Source organism: Panulirus ornatus, chromosome 55 (assembly GCF_036320965.1).
Source record: "Panulirus ornatus isolate Po-2019 chromosome 55, ASM3632096v1, whole genome shotgun sequence".
Lineage (NCBI taxonomy): Eukaryota > Metazoa > Arthropoda > Malacostraca > Decapoda > Palinuridae > Panulirus > Panulirus ornatus.
In genome coordinates this window covers 19,387,357-19,407,784 of record NC_092278.1, presented here as the reverse complement: position 1 = coordinate 19,407,784, position 20,428 = coordinate 19,387,357, and the positions used below count along the sequence as shown (strand labels likewise).

The following is a 20,428-nucleotide window of genomic DNA, read 5'->3' as shown; positions in this document are numbered from 1 at the left end:
TATTATATTTGGTTAGTTTGCATAGGCCAATTGCTTATCATAAAAATTCCTTTATTTTTTCATTAGAAAAGGAGCCAAAATCATATCTTACATCTACCTTAAGAAAGATATAGCCTGAAGACAATGATAAGTGACAAAGATTATAGCAAGGATTAACTGGTCTGTTTCTCAAAGTAAACACTTCTAAGTTACATGAACAATGCTATCCACAGTACAATAATTGTTTTGCTTCCTGATGACAACACTGCTGTGCAATATATGATCCTAAATTAAAACAAAACTATGAGAACATACTGTTCCCTACTATCTAAAGATTTCAATTCACAAGTTACTTTCTCACGCCTTTGAATCCAAGTTTTCATGAGGTTCATTCAAACTGACATTTGAGACAGCATGTGCATTTTATAGACATTATTTCTCCCAATGATGCACACTCACAAGCACACACATGCACATACAAACACACACACACACACACACACACACACACACACACACACACACACACATTCACGAGTATATGGATATGGAAATATTTTTACAAGCATGGTCACCACAATACACAAGGAACTAATGCAGAAGGTCCAGAGATGTGAAACAAAAGCAGTTCCAGAATTAAGACAGCTAAGTTACAGGAAAATACTCAAGGTTTTACATTTGCCAATCTTGAAGGAAAGGAGTGAAGGGTGACCTTATCACGATGTTTAAGTTTTTTAAAGAGATCGATCATGTGAACAAAGAACAGTTCTTTGAGATAAGTAGGAATACAGCAACCAGAGGACATAGCATAAAACTGAGTAAGGAACTTGTTCAAAAAGAAGTAAAAAAGTACAATGTGATATAAAACTGATGGATGAATGGAATAAAATGACTGAAGATGTGTTTAACACAGACATCTTAAATATATCTAAAAACACGCATGATAATAGAGAAAGTTCGAGTGGAGGGGCCCTATAAGTTCAAAACTCCCTACCCACACAATGCAATTATACCAAGACTCAGGCAGACAAACAGACAGACAGAAAGATACAAACACATGCAAAGCTTGAGGCCTTAAATCCACTCACCATGGAAGAGATAAGAGTGAGAGGTGACCTGATCACAACCCTTAGGTTGTTAAACCAGACTGATGATGCAGACAGTGAATAGTTCTTTGCAAGATGTAGAGATAGGACAAAAAGAGACATAACTTGAAATTAAGCAAGAAGCTTGTAAAAAAGATGTTAGGGAGTGCTTTTATAGTATAAAAGCAGTGGATGAAAGAAACAAACTGAAAAAGAATGTGTTAAATATGAACAGTATATATAATAGTTTGAATGGTTATATGACAGCAGGAAATGATCAAGAGATGGAACCCATAAGTGTAAAATCCTCCCCATATTGTACAAATGTATATAAACTCCCTCCCTGCAGAGTTCAAATATTTCATATGAAGGTGAAATCACAATCTGGTAGCAGTTCAAATAATTCTATTAAACATGTTTTTTCACCACATGCTACAATAAATGTTTCACAAAGACAATCTGCCTCATCAGGCGCAAATAATTCATAAAGTTTTTAAATCCCAGCACCAACACAGACTCTCTCCTGCCACTGCCATACCGAGGTATACAACGGCCTTTATATATATATATATATATATATATATATATATATATATATATATATATATATATATATATATATATATATATATTTCTTTTTTTTTTTCATACTATTCGCCATTTCCCGCATTAGCGAGGTAGCGTTAAGAACAGAGGACTGGGCCTTTGAGGGAATATCCTCACCTGGCTCCCTTCTCTGTTCCTTCCTTTGGAAAAAAAAAAAAAAAGAGAGGGGAGGATTTCCAGCCCCCCGCTCCCTCCCCTTTTAGTCGCCTTCTATGACACGCAGGGAACACGTGGGAAGTATTCTTTCTCCCCTATCCCCAGCACCAACACAGACTCTCTCCTGCCACTGCCATACCGAGGTATACAACGGCCTTTATATATATATATATATATATATATATATATATATATATATATATATATATATATATATATATATATATATATTCTTTCTTTTTCATACTATTCGCCATTTCCCGCATTAGTGAGGGAGCGTTAAGAACAGAGGACTGGGCCTTTGAAGGAATATTCTCACCCAGCCCCCTTCTCTGTTTCTTTTGGAAAATTAGAAAATAACGAGAGGGGAGGATTTCCAGCCACCTGCTCTCTCCCCTTTTAGTCGCCTTCTACGACATGCAGGAAATATGTGGGAAGTATTCTTTCTCCCCTATCCCCAGGGATAGGGGTTAAAGCCCCTTCTATACATATGGGGCTCCTACAGCATTTCATGAACACAGGTTATAAAATGTTGTGATGTGTGAGCATGCTTCTGTGTGCAGAGAGTGCATGGCAGTTGAGTAGCAAGTGCTCAATGTCTTCTTTATGGCACTTGCACTATGGGCATGAAGGGTCTTAGGATAAGGTAAAACTGTGTTCGTAGTGTTGTAAGGATGGATGATGCCCAGAGCATTGGCAGGAGAGTGTGACTCAAGTTTGTTTGGGGAGTGTGGTTTCTGTTGGGTGTATGTCTGGTGGGTTGGAGTTTAAAACTGAGCTGGAAGGTTGGCTATTTAGTGCTTGTCAAGTTCTTTCAGTGTGTATGTGTTTTGTCAGTGTTATATTTGTTGGAGTGGTGGAATCTGTGAATAGAGGTTACTGATGTGTGAGGCAAGAATAAGCTTTTACTCTCTACTTGTAGTTGGTGGTTAGTTATGAAGTGGCTTGGGTGAGAGGGGTCTAATACTGTTGCATAGAATTGCCAAGCATGTTGAAGTAGGTCTTTGTTTCACTGTGAATGTAGTGAGTGTTTCGGGTTGCTAGGTAGCCAGTGATTGTTCTGAGTGCACTATTGAGACCATACTAAATTTACGATAAATGAGAGGGGTGCTAAAGATCCATGAAGATACCAGGTGAATGATTGTCGACTGTGTACAGTGGAAGATAGATGAATAAGTGGAAATGTAAATCTCACTTAAAGACTCACCTTGGTATTAGAAATAAATTACTACGGAATTCAGCAATGATGTGAAAGACAATTTACTTCCTTAGTAGGCAGCTGATGGTACATATGAATGAGCCATGAGGTTATGGGCACTTGATCCACTGTATCTAACTGGAAACAGTCAAAGAAAGAACCTACATAACTGCTTAATGATACCAACTGGTACCACATGTGCCTGGATATGGCTGCCTAATATTCAGTGTATGAGCCTACATAAGCATCAAATTCTAAAAGAAATTTTCAATGGCATTCTGAAGTTATGGTCCAAAAGTGAGCTTTGAACTTCAAATATTGGAGGCTAATGATGTCATCCATTAGTAGATGCAAACTACAGGAAATTCCCAAGGAAAGTCTTATGGCAAGTTAACAACATATCACTGTGACTGAGGATATGGACTAACATTCCAATGCACTACCACAGTTAAAGGAATGAAATATACTGATTACTGAGTGTCTATGTGAAAATGTAGACACCAATTATTGCATTGTTCCATTGGAGTTAGAACAAAAGTATTTCCAATAATGATTAAGAATCACTGTTATCCTTATTAGAAAATATGGGCCATGGTCATAAAATAAGTATGCCTTTTCACAGAAGCGTCTCAAAAGTCTAATTACTATAACAGCATGAAGCCTTTGCATCTTATTTTCTCTTTTCTATTCTCATTCCCTCCCATTCTCTTTCTCTCTCATTCTCACTTAATCATTAATTCTTTCACACTTACACACTACCTCCTCACTCTCTTCCTCGACCCCCTGTGCTGCTAGCTCCTGTCATCTCTGCGCTAGTGTTGACACCATTGGGGGACGAATGGGCTTGTTGTCCAGGATGCGCTCCATCTCAGCAATGTGGTCCGGCTTCAGCTTGGGCACCACCTGCATTCCAGGGCAATTTGAATGAAGTGAACATTTCACACATTATCATACTTGACAAACTTTACTTATGCTATCTAAACGAAAAAAGTGAAATCACTAATGTTAAGGAGTTCTGTCAACATGTTCAAGAAACTGAAACATCATATAAAGGGGATTAAGTCATTGTATTAATGATCTAAATTAATAATCTTAAAGGCTTAATTCACTGTAATCAGGGGTCAAGTAGTTGGTAAGTAATGCCTGGGAATGCCCTCTACTTTTATGATTCACATATGCTCCTGTTGCTTGTTGTACAGCTACAATGATATAGATTTAACTCAGGAATAGTAAATGACAGATATGACACAGCAACAATGAATGGCACAGAAGTAACTCAGAAACAGTGATTGGTACAAAAATAATCCAGATACAGTGACTGACAGAGAAAAACCCAACAAAATGACTGACAAATAGCTAAGTTACTGCAAGTGACAAAGAAATAACCCAGAAACAGTGAGGACACAGGGAAACAATCATTAGTTAGTGGCCCAGGAGAAACCTATAAAGAATAACTCAAAAAATAACCTAACCCCAATGATTTACATAAAAAATTTAGCAACAATAATGCACCATAAGTACGGCAATAGTGACAAGCACAAGTATACTACTCTACAGCAGAGACTGGAACAAAACTATTCCAACAACAGTGACTTCCATATAAATAATCTAGAAACAGTAAGTGGCACAAAAATGACCTGGTAACAGTGGTATCCCAACTTCCAACAACAGTAACTGGCATAAAAGCAATTAAGCAACACTCAGTGACAGCAGTAACTTAGCAATAATGATATGCATGAAAACAGTCCCAGTAGTAGTGGCTGACAGGTTTAAATCAACAGCAGTGAACAGGGGAAAAAAAAAGCAACGGTGAAAACTATATAAGTAACCCATCAAAAGTGAGTGAAAAAAAAAATAGCCCAAAAGCAAAGAAATGAACAACAGTGACTGACACAAAATTCCATAAGGGTGAGTGATACTGAAGTATCCCAGGAACATTTACTTGCATGAAAATAATCAGGTCAGTGACTTGCAGAAAGATTATCCTGCAACAGAAAGAAGTACAATGATAATTCTTCAACAGGAACTGAAAACTAAAAATCCAGTTTAAGCAAGTGAAACAAATATAACCTACCTCTTGTGGCTACTAAAGAAATAACTCATCACCAGCGAGAAACACACGCAATCTGGTAACAGTGAATGGCATGAAAATAATCCTGTAACAGGTTGTAGTACTGAACCAAACTGCCTTCTGTTTCAGTCTTGGACCAAACAGCCAACCCAACAGTTCATTCTTCCCTTTAGTTGTGCTTCAGGTATATTCAGGTGTCTGGCATAATAACTTATCTTACTTTACCTCCTCACCCAAGAATTCCTTCCATGGGTGCTCTTCTGGGGAAAAAAAAGAAAATATTACGTAGAGTTCTCAAGGAACAGTTCTTTCCCCTACTCTTTCTGATTTCTTCCTACATAATCTTCCAATTCCTTCCACAGACCACAGCAATCAACTCTGGTACAGGTTAAACAACTACACCTGCACCAACAAAGCCAAAAGAACTCTCTTGTAACAGGTTCTGATAACATATCAAACTTTACAGTGCCTAATGGATAAGCCACAGACAATGAGTCATATAAAATAATTCAACATAAACAAATGATAAATAGTCCACCAACGCTAACGAATTCAAGTAATCCATCAACAACGACTGGCACAAGGAATCTCAAAACAGTGACTAACACACATAATCAAGCAATACAGACTACCACAAGTCATCCAACAAAAGCAAGAAACAAGTAGTCCAACAACATCAACAGCAAAGTGAACAACAGTGACTAATACAAACAATCAAGAAACCATAAAAAAGAAGACAGAACTAACTAAAGTAAATAATCCATCAACAGTGACTAACAGAGAAATAAGACAGCATCAATGAATAAAACGTAATCTATCAACAGTGATTAACAATGATAAAATGAGCGACAGCAAATGAAAAAGAACCAAGGCAGGAAGAGTACATAATGTGAAAGTAGCCAGAAGATGGGTGCAGCCCCTCCAATCAAGTCACCTGCAAGGAATTGATGTTTTCCAGGAGTTGCTCTACAGTGGTGGCTCCAATGAGGACACAGTGGAGGTTTTCATTCTTCAAGCTCCAAGCAACAGAGAGCTGTGTCAATGTACAGCCCAACCTGTCAGCCAGTTGTGCCAATTCCCGCAGCCGGGCTTGTTGTTTCCTTCCATCTTCCGACCCAGCTTTGTCCTTTAGCCAGGTGTATCCCTGTAGGATGTATTGATGTATCAGTTGTTAGTGTTAGGATATGGCGTTGAACTGAGGGACACTTATACATAGGTAATGTACATTTGTCTGTGTGTCAGAAAAAAAATATTTAAGGAAATGGCTAACTTAAAAATTTGGTTGGTGCCCCAGTTTGGATATCAACTGGACAAAGGATGATATAATATCGTACTCAGTTATCAATACATAATCTAAACGTGTGTGCTACTAGACATTCTACTTCATACTACAGGTCTTCTACTTACAGGTAAATTACAAAGCTGAAGCACTTTTACAGGATCAATGATATCATGTGTGACTAAGTGTGCAGGATGACATTTACAAATTTATACAAATGTTAACAATTATCTTCCTCACACTGTCAAAGTGCTATGTTTCTTTAAAACATCTGCTTTTAATCCACAATTCTATCATAAAAAATATCAATGTACTGAATATATTCCTTTGCTGCTTATTTTCATTACAACCAGAAAACATTAATATCAGAGTAAGTATGAGAGTACAGACTCCTTCGTACTATCACCAGTTGAGAGAAAGAGAGATGAAAAGGATGGATACAACTTTAAGTACAGTTTTTGATCTTTGCATTCTAGGTAAGAAAAGTACCAAACTATATCTTGTTTAATATATTATTTCAATTTCCACAGCTCAGAAATTTGTTTGGGTTAAAGAATAATCAAAGTCACACAAATGTAAGGTAAATATACTTGACAGTAAAGTAAATGGCATAAAACTGCCTGGTGCACTTCAGGATGAGTTGCTGAGATTCATTACACTTGTCTTATATCAACTCGAGTCCCAGCATGGTCCAGTTCCCATCCCATCAGCCTATACTCCAGCCTTAAGTTGGTTAGCCTTTTTCAATACCATGCTAAGATCACTCATACATAAAGCTTATACTTGCTTGTAATGGCAGCAAGTGAATTTCTCCCTCTGTCCTTTCAAGGTAGAGCACAGCATGCACATCCCACGCTCCTCACCTTAGGGGAAAACCTTCCTGGCTGAGGCTTCCAGATGACTTAAGTTTCCTTTGTACAGTCATTTATTTCTATTATGATTTTATACATATATATCTAACTTTTCGTTCTCTCTTGAGAATAACAGTGTAACCCTGGAGAATTAATGACATTCAGATGCAACAGCCTGTCCTCTGATTTCACTCTTGAGGATTAAAGCAAAGGACAGGCCATTAAACCCATGGTTCATACCATTATGCTCAAAGGTTGTATTAGTGTGCTTAAAGAGCAAAGTTGTAAATGACACAGGCTGGGCTTTAATACTCCCCAGCATATCAATTTTAATAAAGTCATAAACCTATGATCAAAATCATGGAAGTGTTGTCCACCTGAATCAAGATTTTTAAGTAAAAAAGTGTATGAATGGCACATGGTTCATCATACTGTAGTCTTAAGATGAGTTCAATGCCCGTTTAGCTTCTGTGGCAAACTAAAGTCCTCTGGAGAACCTAAGCAGGACATACTGTAGCTATGAACCAAGACACTCTCTAATATTCATGTCTGACTCTCTTCAGGGAATCATTCTACTTATGTCTAAGTCTGATATGGTGGCAGAAACTAAAATAAGTTCAGTGAAATATCTACTGAACAGACATTCAAACTTAGCTCATACGAATACTGATAGACATTTCAGAGCTCAGACCACAGTATTTCAACAGATCCTCGGCTTCTTTATGTATGGAGTGTTATTACTTGTAGTTACACGGAAACATTAGAAAGACTGTTCATCCTCTTTGAGTAGGGATGAGTGTGAGAGCATCTTGGAGTCACCAGGGGAGCCCTGAGAAGCAAGGTAAGCAAGTAAGCGGGTGAAATGAGGCATCACTTGCCCCACCACCCACAGCCTACCTGATCCTTCACGTTCCCTGATGACTGGGTCTCGTCCTCGTTCCAACTTACGGAGGAGGTGTACTTTTTCTGCAGGAAGAGAATTGAAAGGTGCTACTGAGCATGCGCACAACCCTGCACTCTCATCCCGCTCTTTTTTGTAGCCACAGGGCAGTAGCATTCTATGGTCTAGGATACACTGCCCTGTGCTGCTATCATACTGGTAGGACATGATGCTACACAGGAAAAAACTAGCCAATCGGATCCCGCTCACTGGGGTTGTAGAATGGATAGGTTTGGGGCACAGGACTTGATCCTGTAGGATGGTAGTGTCTGGTGGCGAGCAGGATCCAAGCATAAGAGGTCAAATCATGGGTTTACAATCCTTAACTAGTTATCATTAGTCGAGGAAAACAATCCCTGTTTTAAAGAAAGGTACTGCAGTCCATTAAAATGAATTTGTACCATAAAATGTCATCTTAAGAATATACTGGGGGAATTGTTAGATTGTCATCTTACCCTATGGTTAAAAGACTTCTTTCTATGCTTAGGGATGTCTCCTTAGAAATTATTCTGTATCAAAACAAGAAAGATGGAGGAGGTAAGAGATGAGTTCTGACCTAATGGATTTCTATGGCAGGGTAGCATTAGGGTCTCTATCAGAGGTGTGTCAATTAACTCAAAGGGTAAGGAAATAACTGAGTAAAGAAAGATATGTCAAAATTAGACACACAGACAACAAAGGATATGTCAATGATTGAGTCAGGAAAGGTCCAGGTCACTACCAGACACCTAAGCAATTAAGTACGTAAAACGACGTGGAATATTGCTTGAAGCAGGGTACCAGGCATGAGATGGCTTGGCAGCCATTACTGCCTGGAGATGTAACATGAAGTGGTGAGATCTGATTCACTATCTAGGTCCAGGCAGTTGGAAATAAAGATATGAATATATTTCTTAACAGTTCACTGAGGAATGGGTTTCAAAACTGGGTTTTAAAAGTGTAATGATTTGACAAGGGTTTGCTTGATGGTCCCTGAGAGTAATGTGATGTAGATAGAAAATAGATGAAAAGTAGGCATGTGACAGATTTGCGGGTTCATTCAAGGTGCTCTATTACTAAAAGATCAAATGACCATCATGCATTGGATACTTGGTCATATACAATGTAGCATACATTCTGGTGGACATCTTCAAATTTCTTACAATCTCACTGATCTGTCTTTGGTAGGGTCTCTTAATTTTGGTCCAAATGCTACTGGTTCTCTAGAGTTCATCAGCAATGTTCTTGGCACAGTTGCAGGAAGCAGTATCAAGCCTCCCCTCTCCAGCTCAACAAGCATCAGAAAAAAGGAGAATGTTTGGCATGTTGTACAGTGTGACAGATGTGCGGTGTATAATAAACTTGGGTTGAAGTTGCTACCTCTGTGATCAAACCTAGAGGATGGCACAACAGAATGGATGGTAAGAGCAGAATTGGAGGCCTGTGAATAGGTAGTGGAGGTGGAGGAACCTGCAGGACAATATGGAGTGGGAGTAAAGTTATCAGGACCAGCATGAGGGATGGTGTTAGCACTTGGAGAAGTCAGCATGGTAGGTTGTGCAAGAAGGGACATCAGAAGATGAGAAAGATGGGAAGGGGAAATGGGTGGTTGGGTACTGGATTTTGCATACAATGTCAGTACAAGAAATGGAGTGCTTTGTCTACAGGCAGTTAATGTATATGAAATCAGTCCTTTTATGACATTCGAAGTTGATATGCTTGGAAGTCTATGTAACTATCTTCAAGGATCATTCGTAAGGATGCAATGTGAGAGTTATGAATTGCATCAAAGATACAATGTAAGAGTTATGAATTGCATCAAAGATACAATGTAAGAGTTATGAATTGCATCAAAGATACAATGTAAGAGTTATGAATTGCATCAAAGATACAATGTAAGAGTTATGAATTGCATCAAAGATACAATGTAAGAGTTATGAATTGCATCAAAGATACAATGTAAGAGTTATGAATTGCATCAAAGATACAATGTAAGAGTTATGAATTGCATCAAAGATGACGATGTGGTTTGTCGGGTGGAGATGTAACATGAAGTGGTGAGATCTGATTCACTATCTAGGTCCAGGCAGTTGGAAATAAAGATATGAATATATTTCTTAACAGTTCACTGAGGAATGGGTTTCAAAACTGGGTTTTAAAAGTGTAATGATTGACAAGGGTTTGCTTGATGGTCCCTGAGAGTAATGTGATGTAGATAGAAAATAGATGAAAAGTAGGCATGTGACAGATTTGCGGGTTCATTCAAGGTGCTCTATTACTAAAAGATCAAATGACCATCATGCATTGGATACTTGGTCATATACAATGTAGCATACATTCTGGTGGACATCTTCAAATTTCTTACAATCTCACTGATCTGTCTTTGGTAGGGTCTCTTAATTTTGGTCCAAATGCTACTGGTTCTCTAGAGTTCATCAGCAATGTTCTTGGCACAGTTGCAGGAAGCAGTATCAAGCCTCCCCTCTCCAGCTCAACAAGCATCAGAAAAAAGGAGAATGTTTGGCATGTTGTACAGTGTGACAGATGTGCGGTGTATAATAAACTTGGGTTGAAGTTGCTACCTCTGTGATCAAACCTAGAGGATGGCACAACAGAATGGATGGTAAGAGCAGAATTGGAGGCCTGTGAATAGGTAGTGGAGGTGGAGGAACCTGCAGGACAATATGGAGTGGGAGTAAAGTTATCAGGACCAGCATGAGGGATGGTGTTAGCACTTGGAGAAGTCAGCATGGTAGGTTGTGCAAGAAGGGACATCAGAAGATGAGAAAGATGGGAAGGGGAAATGGGTGGTTGGGTACTGGATTTTGCATACAATGTCAGTACAAGAAATGGAGTGCTTTGTCTACAGGCAGTTAATGTATATGAAATCAGTCCTTTTATGACATTCGAAGTTGATATGCTTGGAAGTCTATGTAACTATCTTCAAGGATCATTCGTAAGGATGCAATGTGAGAGTTATGAATTGCATCAAAGATACAATGTAAGAGTTATGAATTGCATCAAAGATACAATGTAAGAGTTATGAATTGCATCAAAGATACAATGTAAGAGTTATGAATTGCATCAAAGATACAATGTAAGAGTTATGAATTGCATCAAAGATGACGATGTGGTTTGTCGGGTGGAGATGTAACATGAAGTGGTGAGATCTGATTCACTATCTAGGTCCAGGCAGTTGGAAATAAAGATATGAATATATTTCTTAACAGTTCACTGAGGAATGGGTTTCAAAACTGGGTTTTAAAAGTGTAATGATTGACAAGGGTTTGCTTGATGGTCCCTGAGAGTAATGTGATGTAGATAGAAAATAGATGAAAAGTAGGCATGTGACAGATTTGCGGGTTCATTCAAGGTGCTCTATTACTAAAAGATCAAATGACCATCATGCATTGGATACTTGGTCATATACAATGTAGCATACATTCTGGTGGACATCTTCAAATTTCTTACAATCTCACTGATCTGTCTTTGGTAGGGTCTCTTAATTTTGGTCCAAATGCTACTGGTTCTCTAGAGTTCATCAGCAATGTTCTTGGCACAGTTGCAGGAAGCAGTATCAAGCCTCCCCTCTCCAGCTCAACAAGCATCAGAAAAAAGGAGAATGTTTGGCATGTTGTACAGTGTGACAGATGTGCGGTGTATAATAAACTTGGGTTGAAGTTGCTACCTCTGTGATCAAACCTAGAGGATGGCACAACAGAATGGATGGTAAGAGCAGAATTGGAGGCCTGTGAATAGGTAGTGGAGGTGGAGGAACCTGCAGGACAATATGGAGTGGGAGTAAAGTTATCAGGACCAGCATGAGGGATGGTGTTAGCACTTGGAGAAGTCAGCATGGTAGGTTGTGCAAGAAGGGACATCAGAAGATGAGAAAGATGGGAAGGGGAAATGGGTGGTTGGGTACTGGATTTTGCATACAATGTCAGTACAAGAAATGGAGTGCTTTGTCTACAGGCAGTTAATGTATATGAAATCAGTCCTTTTATGACATTCGAAGTTGATATGCTTGGAAGTCTATGTAACTATCTTCAAGGATCATTCGTAAGGATGCAATGTGAGAGTTATGAATTGCATCAAAGATACAATGTAAGAGTTATGAATTGCATCAAAGATACAATGTAAGAGTTATGAATTGCATCAAAGATACAATGTAAGAGTTATGAATTGCATCAAAGATACAATGTAAGAGTTATGAATTGCATCAAAGATACAATGTAAGAGTTATGAATTGCATCAAAGATGACGATGTGGTTTGTCGGGTGGAGATGTAACATGAAGTGGTGAGATCTGATTCACTATCTAGGTCCAGGCAGTTGGAAATAAAGATATGAATATATTTCTTAACAGTTCACTGAGGAATGGGTTTCAAAACTGGGTTTTAAAAGTGTAATGATTGACAAGGGTTTGCTTGATGGTCCCTGAGAGTAATGTGATGTAGATAGAAAATAGATGAAAAGTAGGCATGTGACAGATTTGCGGGTTCATTCAAGGTGCTCTATTACTAAAAGATCAAATGACCATCATGCATTGGATACTTGGTCATATACAATGTAGCATACATTCTGGTGGACATCTTCAAATTTCTTACAATCTCACTGATCTGTCTTTGGTAGGGTCTCTTAATTTTGGTCCAAATGCTACTGGTTCTCTAGAGTTCATCAGCAATGTTCTTGGCACAGTTGCAGGAAGCAGTATCAAGCCTCCCCTCTCCAGCTCAACAAGCATCAGAAAAAAGGAGAATGTTTGGCATGTTGTACAGTGTGACAGATGTGCGGTGTATAATAAACTTGGGTTGAAGTTGCTACCTCTGTGATCAAACCTAGAGGATGGCACAACAGAATGGATGGTAAGAGCAGAATTGGAGGCCTGTGAATAGGTAGTGGAGGTGGAGGAACCTGCAGGACAATATGGAGTGGGAGTAAAGTTATCAGGACCAGCATGAGGGATGGTGTTAGCACTTGGAGAAGTCAGCATGGTAGGTTGTGCAAGAAGGGACATCAGAAGATGAGAAAGATGGGAAGGGGAAATGGGTGGTTGGGTACTGGATTTTGCATACAATGTCAGTACAAGAAATGGAGTGCTTTGTCTACAGGCAGTTAATGTATATGAAATCAGTCCTTTTATGACATTCGAAGTTGATATGCTTGGAAGTCTATGTAACTATCTTCAAGGATCATTCGTAAGGATGCAATGTGAGAGTTATGAATTGCATCAAAGATACAATGTAAGAGTTATGAATTGCATCAAAGATACAATGTAAGAGTTATGAATTGCATCAAAGATACAATGTAAGAGTTATGAATTGCATCAAAGATACAATGTAAGAGTTATGAATTGCATCAAAGATACAATGTAAGAGTTATGAATTGCATCAAAGATACAATGTAAGAGTTATGAATTGCATCAAAGATACAATGTAAGAGTTATGAATTGCATCAAAGATACAATGTAAGAGTTATGAATTGCATCAAAGATACAATGTAAGAGTTATGAATTGCATCAAAGATACAATGTAAGAGTTATGAATTGCATCAAAGATACAATGTAAGAGTTATGAATTGCATCAAAGATACAATGTAAGAGTTATGAATTGCATCAAAGATACAATGTAAGAGTTATGAATTGCATCAAAGATACAATGTAAGAGTTATGAATTGCATCAAAGATACAATGTAAGAGTTATGAATTGCATCAAAGATACAATGTAAGAGTTATGAATTGCATCAAAGATACAATGTAAGAGTTATGAATTGCATCAAAGATACAATGTAAGAGTTATGAATTGCATCAAAGATGACGATGTGGTTTGTCGGGTGGAGATGTAACATGAAGTGGTGAGATCTGATTCACTATCTAGGTCCAGGCAGTTGGAAATAAAGATATGAATATATTTCTTAACAGTTCACTGAGGAATGGGTTTCAAAACTGGGTTTTAAAAGTGTAATGATTGACAAGGGTTTGCTTGATGGTCCCTGAGAGTAATGTGATGTAGATAGAAAATAGATGAAAAGTAGGCATGTGACAGATTTGCGGGTTCATTCAAGGTGCTCTATTACTAAAAGATCAAATGACCATCATGCATTGGATACTTGGTCATATACAATGTAGCATACATTCTGGTGGACATCTTCAAATTTCTTACAATCTCACTGATCTGTCTTTGGTAGGGTCTCTTAATTTTGGTCCAAATGCTACTGGTTCTCTAGAGTTCATCAGCAATGTTCTTGGCACAGTTGCAGGAAGCAGTATCAAGCCTCCCCTCTCCAGCTCAACAAGCATCAGAAAAAAGGAGAATGTTTGGCATGTTGTACAGTGTGACAGATGTGCGGTGTATAATAAACTTGGGTTGAAGTTGCTACCTCTGTGATCAAACCTAGAGGATGGCACAACAGAATGGATGGTAAGAGCAGAATTGGAGGCCTGTGAATAGGTAGTGGAGGTGGAGGAACCTGCAGGACAATATGGAGTGGGAGTAAAGTTATCAGGACCAGCATGAGGGATGGTGTTAGCACTTGGAGAAGTCAGCATGGTAGGTTGTGCAAGAAGGGACATCAGAAGATGAGAAAGATGGGAAGGGGAAATGGGTGGTTGGGTACTGGATTTTGCATACAATGTCAGTACAAGAAATGGAGTGCTTTGTCTACAGGCAGTTAATGTATATGAAATCAGTCCTTTTATGACATTCGAAGTTGATATGCTTGGAAGTCTATGTAACTATCTTCAAGGATCATTCGTAAGGATGCAATGTGAGAGTTATGAATTGCATCAAAGATACAATGTAAGAGTTATGAATTGCATCAAAGATACAATGTAAGAGTTATGAATTGCATCAAAGATACAATGTAAGAGTTATGAATTGCATCAAAGATACAATGTAAGAGTTATGAATTGCATCAAAGATACAATGTAAGAGTTATGAATTGCATCAAAGATACAATGTAAGAGTTATGAATTGCATCAAAGATACAATGTAAGAGTTATGAATTGCATCAAAGATGACGATGTGGTTTGTCGGGTGGAGATGTAACATGAAGTGGTGAGATCTGATTCACTATCTAGGTCCAGGCAGTTGGAAATAAAGATATAATATATATATATATATTAATATATATATATATACCTCGCAAACGCGGGAGACAGCGACAAAGTAATAAAAAAAAAAAAAATATATATATATATATATATATATAAATATATATATATATATATACCTCGCAAACGCGGGAGACAGCGACAAAGTATAAAAAAAAAAAAAATATATATATATATAATATATATATATATATATGTGCGCAGGAGGATGGATGTGCTGGAAATGAGATGTTTGAGGACAATGTGTGGTGTGAGGTGGTTTGATCGAGTAAGTAACGTAAGGGTAAGAGAGATGTGTGGAAATAAAAAGAGCGTGGTTGAGAGAGCAGAAGAGGGTGTTTTGAAGTGGTTTGGGCACATGGAGAGGATGAGTGAGGAAAGATTGACCAAGAGGATATATGTGTCGGAGGTGGAGGGAACGAGGAGAAGAGGGAGACCAAATTGGAGGTGGAAAGATGGAGTGAAAAAGATTTTGTGTGATCGGGGCCTGAACATGCAGGAGGGTGAAAGGAGGGCAAGGAATAGAGTGAATTGGAGCGATGTGGTATACCGGGGTTGACGTGCTGTCAGTGGATTGAAGCAGGGCATGTGAAGCATCTGGGGTAAACCATGGAAAGCTGTGTAGGTATGTATATTTGCGTGTGTGGACGTATGTATATACATGTGTATGGGGGGGGGTTGGGCCATTTCTTTCGTCTGTTTCCTTGCGCTACCTCGCAAACGCAGGAGACAGCGACAAAGTATAATAAATATATATATATATATATAATATATAATATATATATAAATATATATATATAAATATATATATATAGATATATATATATATATGTGCGCAGGAGGATGGATGTGCTGGAATGAGATGTTTGAGGACAATGTGTGGTGTGAGGTGGTTTGATCGAGTGAGTAACGTGAGGGTAAGAGAGATGTGTGGAAATAAAAAGAGCGTGGTTGAGAGAGCAGAAGAGGGTGTTTTGAAGTGGTTTGGGCACATGGAGAGGATGAGTGAGGAAAGATTGACCAAGAGGATATATGTGTCGGAGGTGGAGGGAACGAGGAGAAGAGGGAGACCAAATTGGAGGTGGAAAGATGGAGTGAAAAAGATTTTGTGTGATCGGGGCCTGAACATGCAGGAGGGTGAAAGGAGGGCAAGGAATAGAGTGAATTGGAGCGATGTGGTATACCGGGGTTGACGTGCTGTCAGTGGATTGAATCAAGGCATGTGAGGCGTCTGGGGTAAACCATGGAAAGCTGTGTAGGTATGTATATTTGCGTGTGTGGACGTATGTATATACATGTGTATGGGGGGGGGGTTGGGCCATTTCTTTCGTCTGTTTCCTTGCGCTACCTCGCAAACGCGGGAGACAGCGACAAAGTATATATATATATATATATATATATATATACCTCGCAAACGCGGGAGACAGCGACAAAGTATAATAAAAAAATAAAATATATATATATATATATATATATATATATATATATATATATATATATATATATATATATATAGATAGATAGATAGATAGATAGATATATGTATATATATCTGTAATTTTCATGTTGATGTGTGAGCCTTGAAAAATAACTTACTAATATATATATATATATATATATATATATATATATATATATATATATATATATATATATATATATATATATATATATATATATAAGGTGAAGATAATGCAACACCACAGTCGCGTTAAACACAATCTTCCATCTATCTCAAAAACCAGAGAAAAAATTTCTCTTAAAAGAAAAAGAAAAAAATAGATATGAGCGACCAATGACCCCCCATCTTCTTCATAGAAACGACAGTTTAAAAAACGGTGTATGGGAGGTCATTATGGACGGGATTGCAGTGGCGTGACCATACACTTACCTATCTTGTTGTACATCTCGGGGAGGTAGAGCTCTGTCTTGCCCCGGCAGAAGAGGTGGTACTCGCTCTGCTCTACGATGGGCGTGATGCAGTTGAACTGGCGGCAGTTCGTCCAGGCCTCCATGATCTCCACGGCCGACCAGCGGGAGGTGCCCCAGTACATGCACCAACCCTGGTCGATGCAGTGCGACGCGGCGCGCACCACCTCTGTCGACCAGCCACACATATACAGTGCTATACACTGCTGTATTATACATCGACCATGCATACATTCTATACACTGCTGTATTATACATCGACCATGCATACAACATGCTATACTCTGCTGTATTATACATCGATCATACATACACCGCGCTATACAGTGCTGTATTATACATCGACCACACATACATCGTCGACCAGCCACACATATACAACACGCTATACACTGCTGTATTATACATCGACCATACATACAACACGCTATACACTGCTGTATTATACATCGACCATACATACAACATGCTATACTCTGCTGTATTATACATCGACCATACATACATCGCGCTATACACTGCTGTATTATACATCGACCATACATACATTCTATACACTGCTGTATTATACATCGACCATACATACATCCAATAGACTGCTGTAATATACATCGATCATACATACAACACGCTATACACTGCTGTATTATACATCGACCACACATACAACGTCGACCAGCCACACGTACAACACGCTATACAATGCTGTATTATACATCGACCATACATACATCACGCTATACACTGCTGTATTATACATCGACCATACATACATCCTATACACTGCTGTATTATGCATCGACCACACATACGACACGTTATACACTGCTGTATTGCACACCAACCATACTTAGCACATTAAACTACACTATTGTATTATCCACCAACCATACACACTCGCTCTAATCTACATATTGTATTATCCACCAACCATACACATCGCTCTAATCTACATATTGTATTATCCACCAACCATACACATCGCTCTAGTCTACATATTGTATTATCCACCAACCATACACATCGCTCTAATCTACATATTGTATTATCCACCAACCATACACATCGCTCTAATCTACATATTGTATTATCCACCAACCATACACATCGCTCTAGTCTACATATTGTATTATCCACCAACCATACACATCGCTCTAATCTACATATTGTATTATCCACCAACCATACACATCGCTCTAATCTACATATTGTATTATCCACCAACCATACACATCGCTCTAATCTACATATTGTATTATCCACCAACCATACACATCGCTCTAGTCTACATATTGTATTATCCACCAACCATACACATCGCTCTAATCTACATATTGTATTATCCACCAACCATACACATCGCTCTAATCTACATATTGTATTATCCACCAACCATACACCACACGCTAAACTACTGTATTCTCCACCAACCATATACAGCAAGCTAATATATTCCCAACAGCATCTGCCTCTGGCTAAGATAATTTATATGTGTGACACACCAGCGGCCACAAATGTCGCAGATAATTTAGAACATATGTTCTTCTTGCATAACACCTAACACTGTTTATATGTTCTCCTTGCATAACACCTAACACTGTTTATATGTTCTCCTTGCATAACACCTAACACTGTTTATATGTTCTCCTTGCATAACACCTAACACTGTTTATATGTTCTCCTTGCATAACACCTAACACTTTTTATATGTTCTCCTTGCATAACACCTAACACTGTTTATATGTTCTCCTTGCATAACACCTAACACTGTTTATATGTTCTCCTTGCATAACACCTCACATTGTTTATATGTTCTCCTTGCATAACACCTAACACTGTTTATATGTTCTCGTTGCATAACACCTAACACTGTTTATATGTTCTCCTTGCATAACACCTAACACTGTTTATATGTTCTTGCATAACACCTAACACTGTTTATATGTTCTCCCTGCATAACACCTAACACTGTTTATATGTTCTCCTTGCATAACACCTAACACTGTTTATATGTTCTCCCTGCATAACACCTAACACTGTTTATATTTTCTCCTTGCATAACACCTAACACTGTTTATATGTTCTCCTTGCATAACACCTAACACTGTTTATATGTTCTCCTTGCATAACACCTAACATTGTTTATATGTTCTCCTTGCATAACACCTAACATTGTTTATATGTTCTCCTTGCATAACACCTAACACTGTTTATATGTTCTCCTTGCATAACACCTAACACTGTTTATATGTTCTCCTTGCATAACACCTAACATTGTTTATATGTTCTCCTTGCATAACACCTAACACTGTTTATATGTTCTCCTTGCATAACACCTAACACTGTTTATATGTTCTCCTTGCATAACACCTAACACTGTTTATATGTTCTCCTTGCATAACACCTAACATTGTTTATATGTTCTCCTTGCATAACACCTAACACTGTTTATATGTTCTCCTTGCATAACACCTAACACTGTTTATATGTTCTCCTTGCATAACACCTAACATTGTTTATATGTTCTCCTTGCATAACACCTAACACTGTTTATATGTTCTCCTTGCATAACACCTAACACTGTTTATATGTTCTCCTTGCATAACACCTAACACTGTTTATATGTTCTCCTTGCATAACACCTAACACTGTTTATATGTTCTCCTTGCATAACACCTAACACTGTTTATATGTTCTCCTTGCATAACACCTAACACTGTTTATATGTTCTCCTTGCATAACACCTAACACTGTTTATATGTTCTCCTTGCATAACACCTAACACTGTTTATATGTTCTCCTTGCATAACACCTAACACTGTTTATATGTTCTCCTTGCATAACACCTAACACTGTTTATATGTTCTCCTTGCATAACACCTAACACTGTTTATATGTTCTCCTTGCATAACACCTAACACTGTTTATATGTTCTCCTTGCATAACACCTCACATTGTTTATATGTTCTCCTTGCATAACACCTAACACTGTTTATATGTTCTCCTTGCATAACACCTAACACTGTTTATATGTTCTCCTTGGCTATAACACCTAACACTGTTTATATGTTCTCCTCTGCATAACACCTAACACTGTTTATATGTTCTCCTTGCATAACACCTAACACTGTTTATATGTCTCCTTGCATAACACCTAACACTGTTTATATGTTCTCCTTGCATAACACCTAACACTGTTTATATGTTCTCCTTGCATAACACCTAACATTGTTTATATGTTC

General features: G+C 38.1%; 1 protein-coding gene across 1 annotated transcript in view; it reads right to left on the bottom strand.

Moving 5' to 3' along the window:
• Hk (potassium voltage-gated channel subfamily A regulatory beta subunit hyperkinetic) overlaps window positions 1-20,428 on the bottom strand; it is a 222,445-nt gene that overhangs the window by 5,979 nt on the left and 196,038 nt on the right. Inside the window, exons 9-17 of the mRNA XM_071692804.1 lie at window positions 17,119-17,355; window positions 14,525-14,614; window positions 12,971-13,060; window positions 11,833-11,922; window positions 10,727-10,816; window positions 9,316-9,614; window positions 8,123-8,191; window positions 6,030-6,239; window positions 3,784-3,927 (exon numbers count right to left, since the gene is read on the bottom strand). Of these exons, the coding sequence (XP_071548905.1) occupies window positions 3,826-3,927; window positions 6,030-6,239; window positions 8,123-8,191; window positions 9,316-9,614; window positions 10,727-10,816; window positions 11,833-11,922; window positions 12,971-13,060; window positions 14,525-14,614; window positions 17,119-17,355 (1,277 nt within the window). The 3' untranslated portion in view covers window positions 3,784-3,825. The remainder of the gene's footprint in view (window positions 1-3,783; window positions 3,928-6,029; window positions 6,240-8,122; window positions 8,192-9,315; window positions 9,615-10,726; window positions 10,817-11,832; window positions 11,923-12,970; window positions 13,061-14,524; window positions 14,615-17,118; window positions 17,356-20,428) is intronic.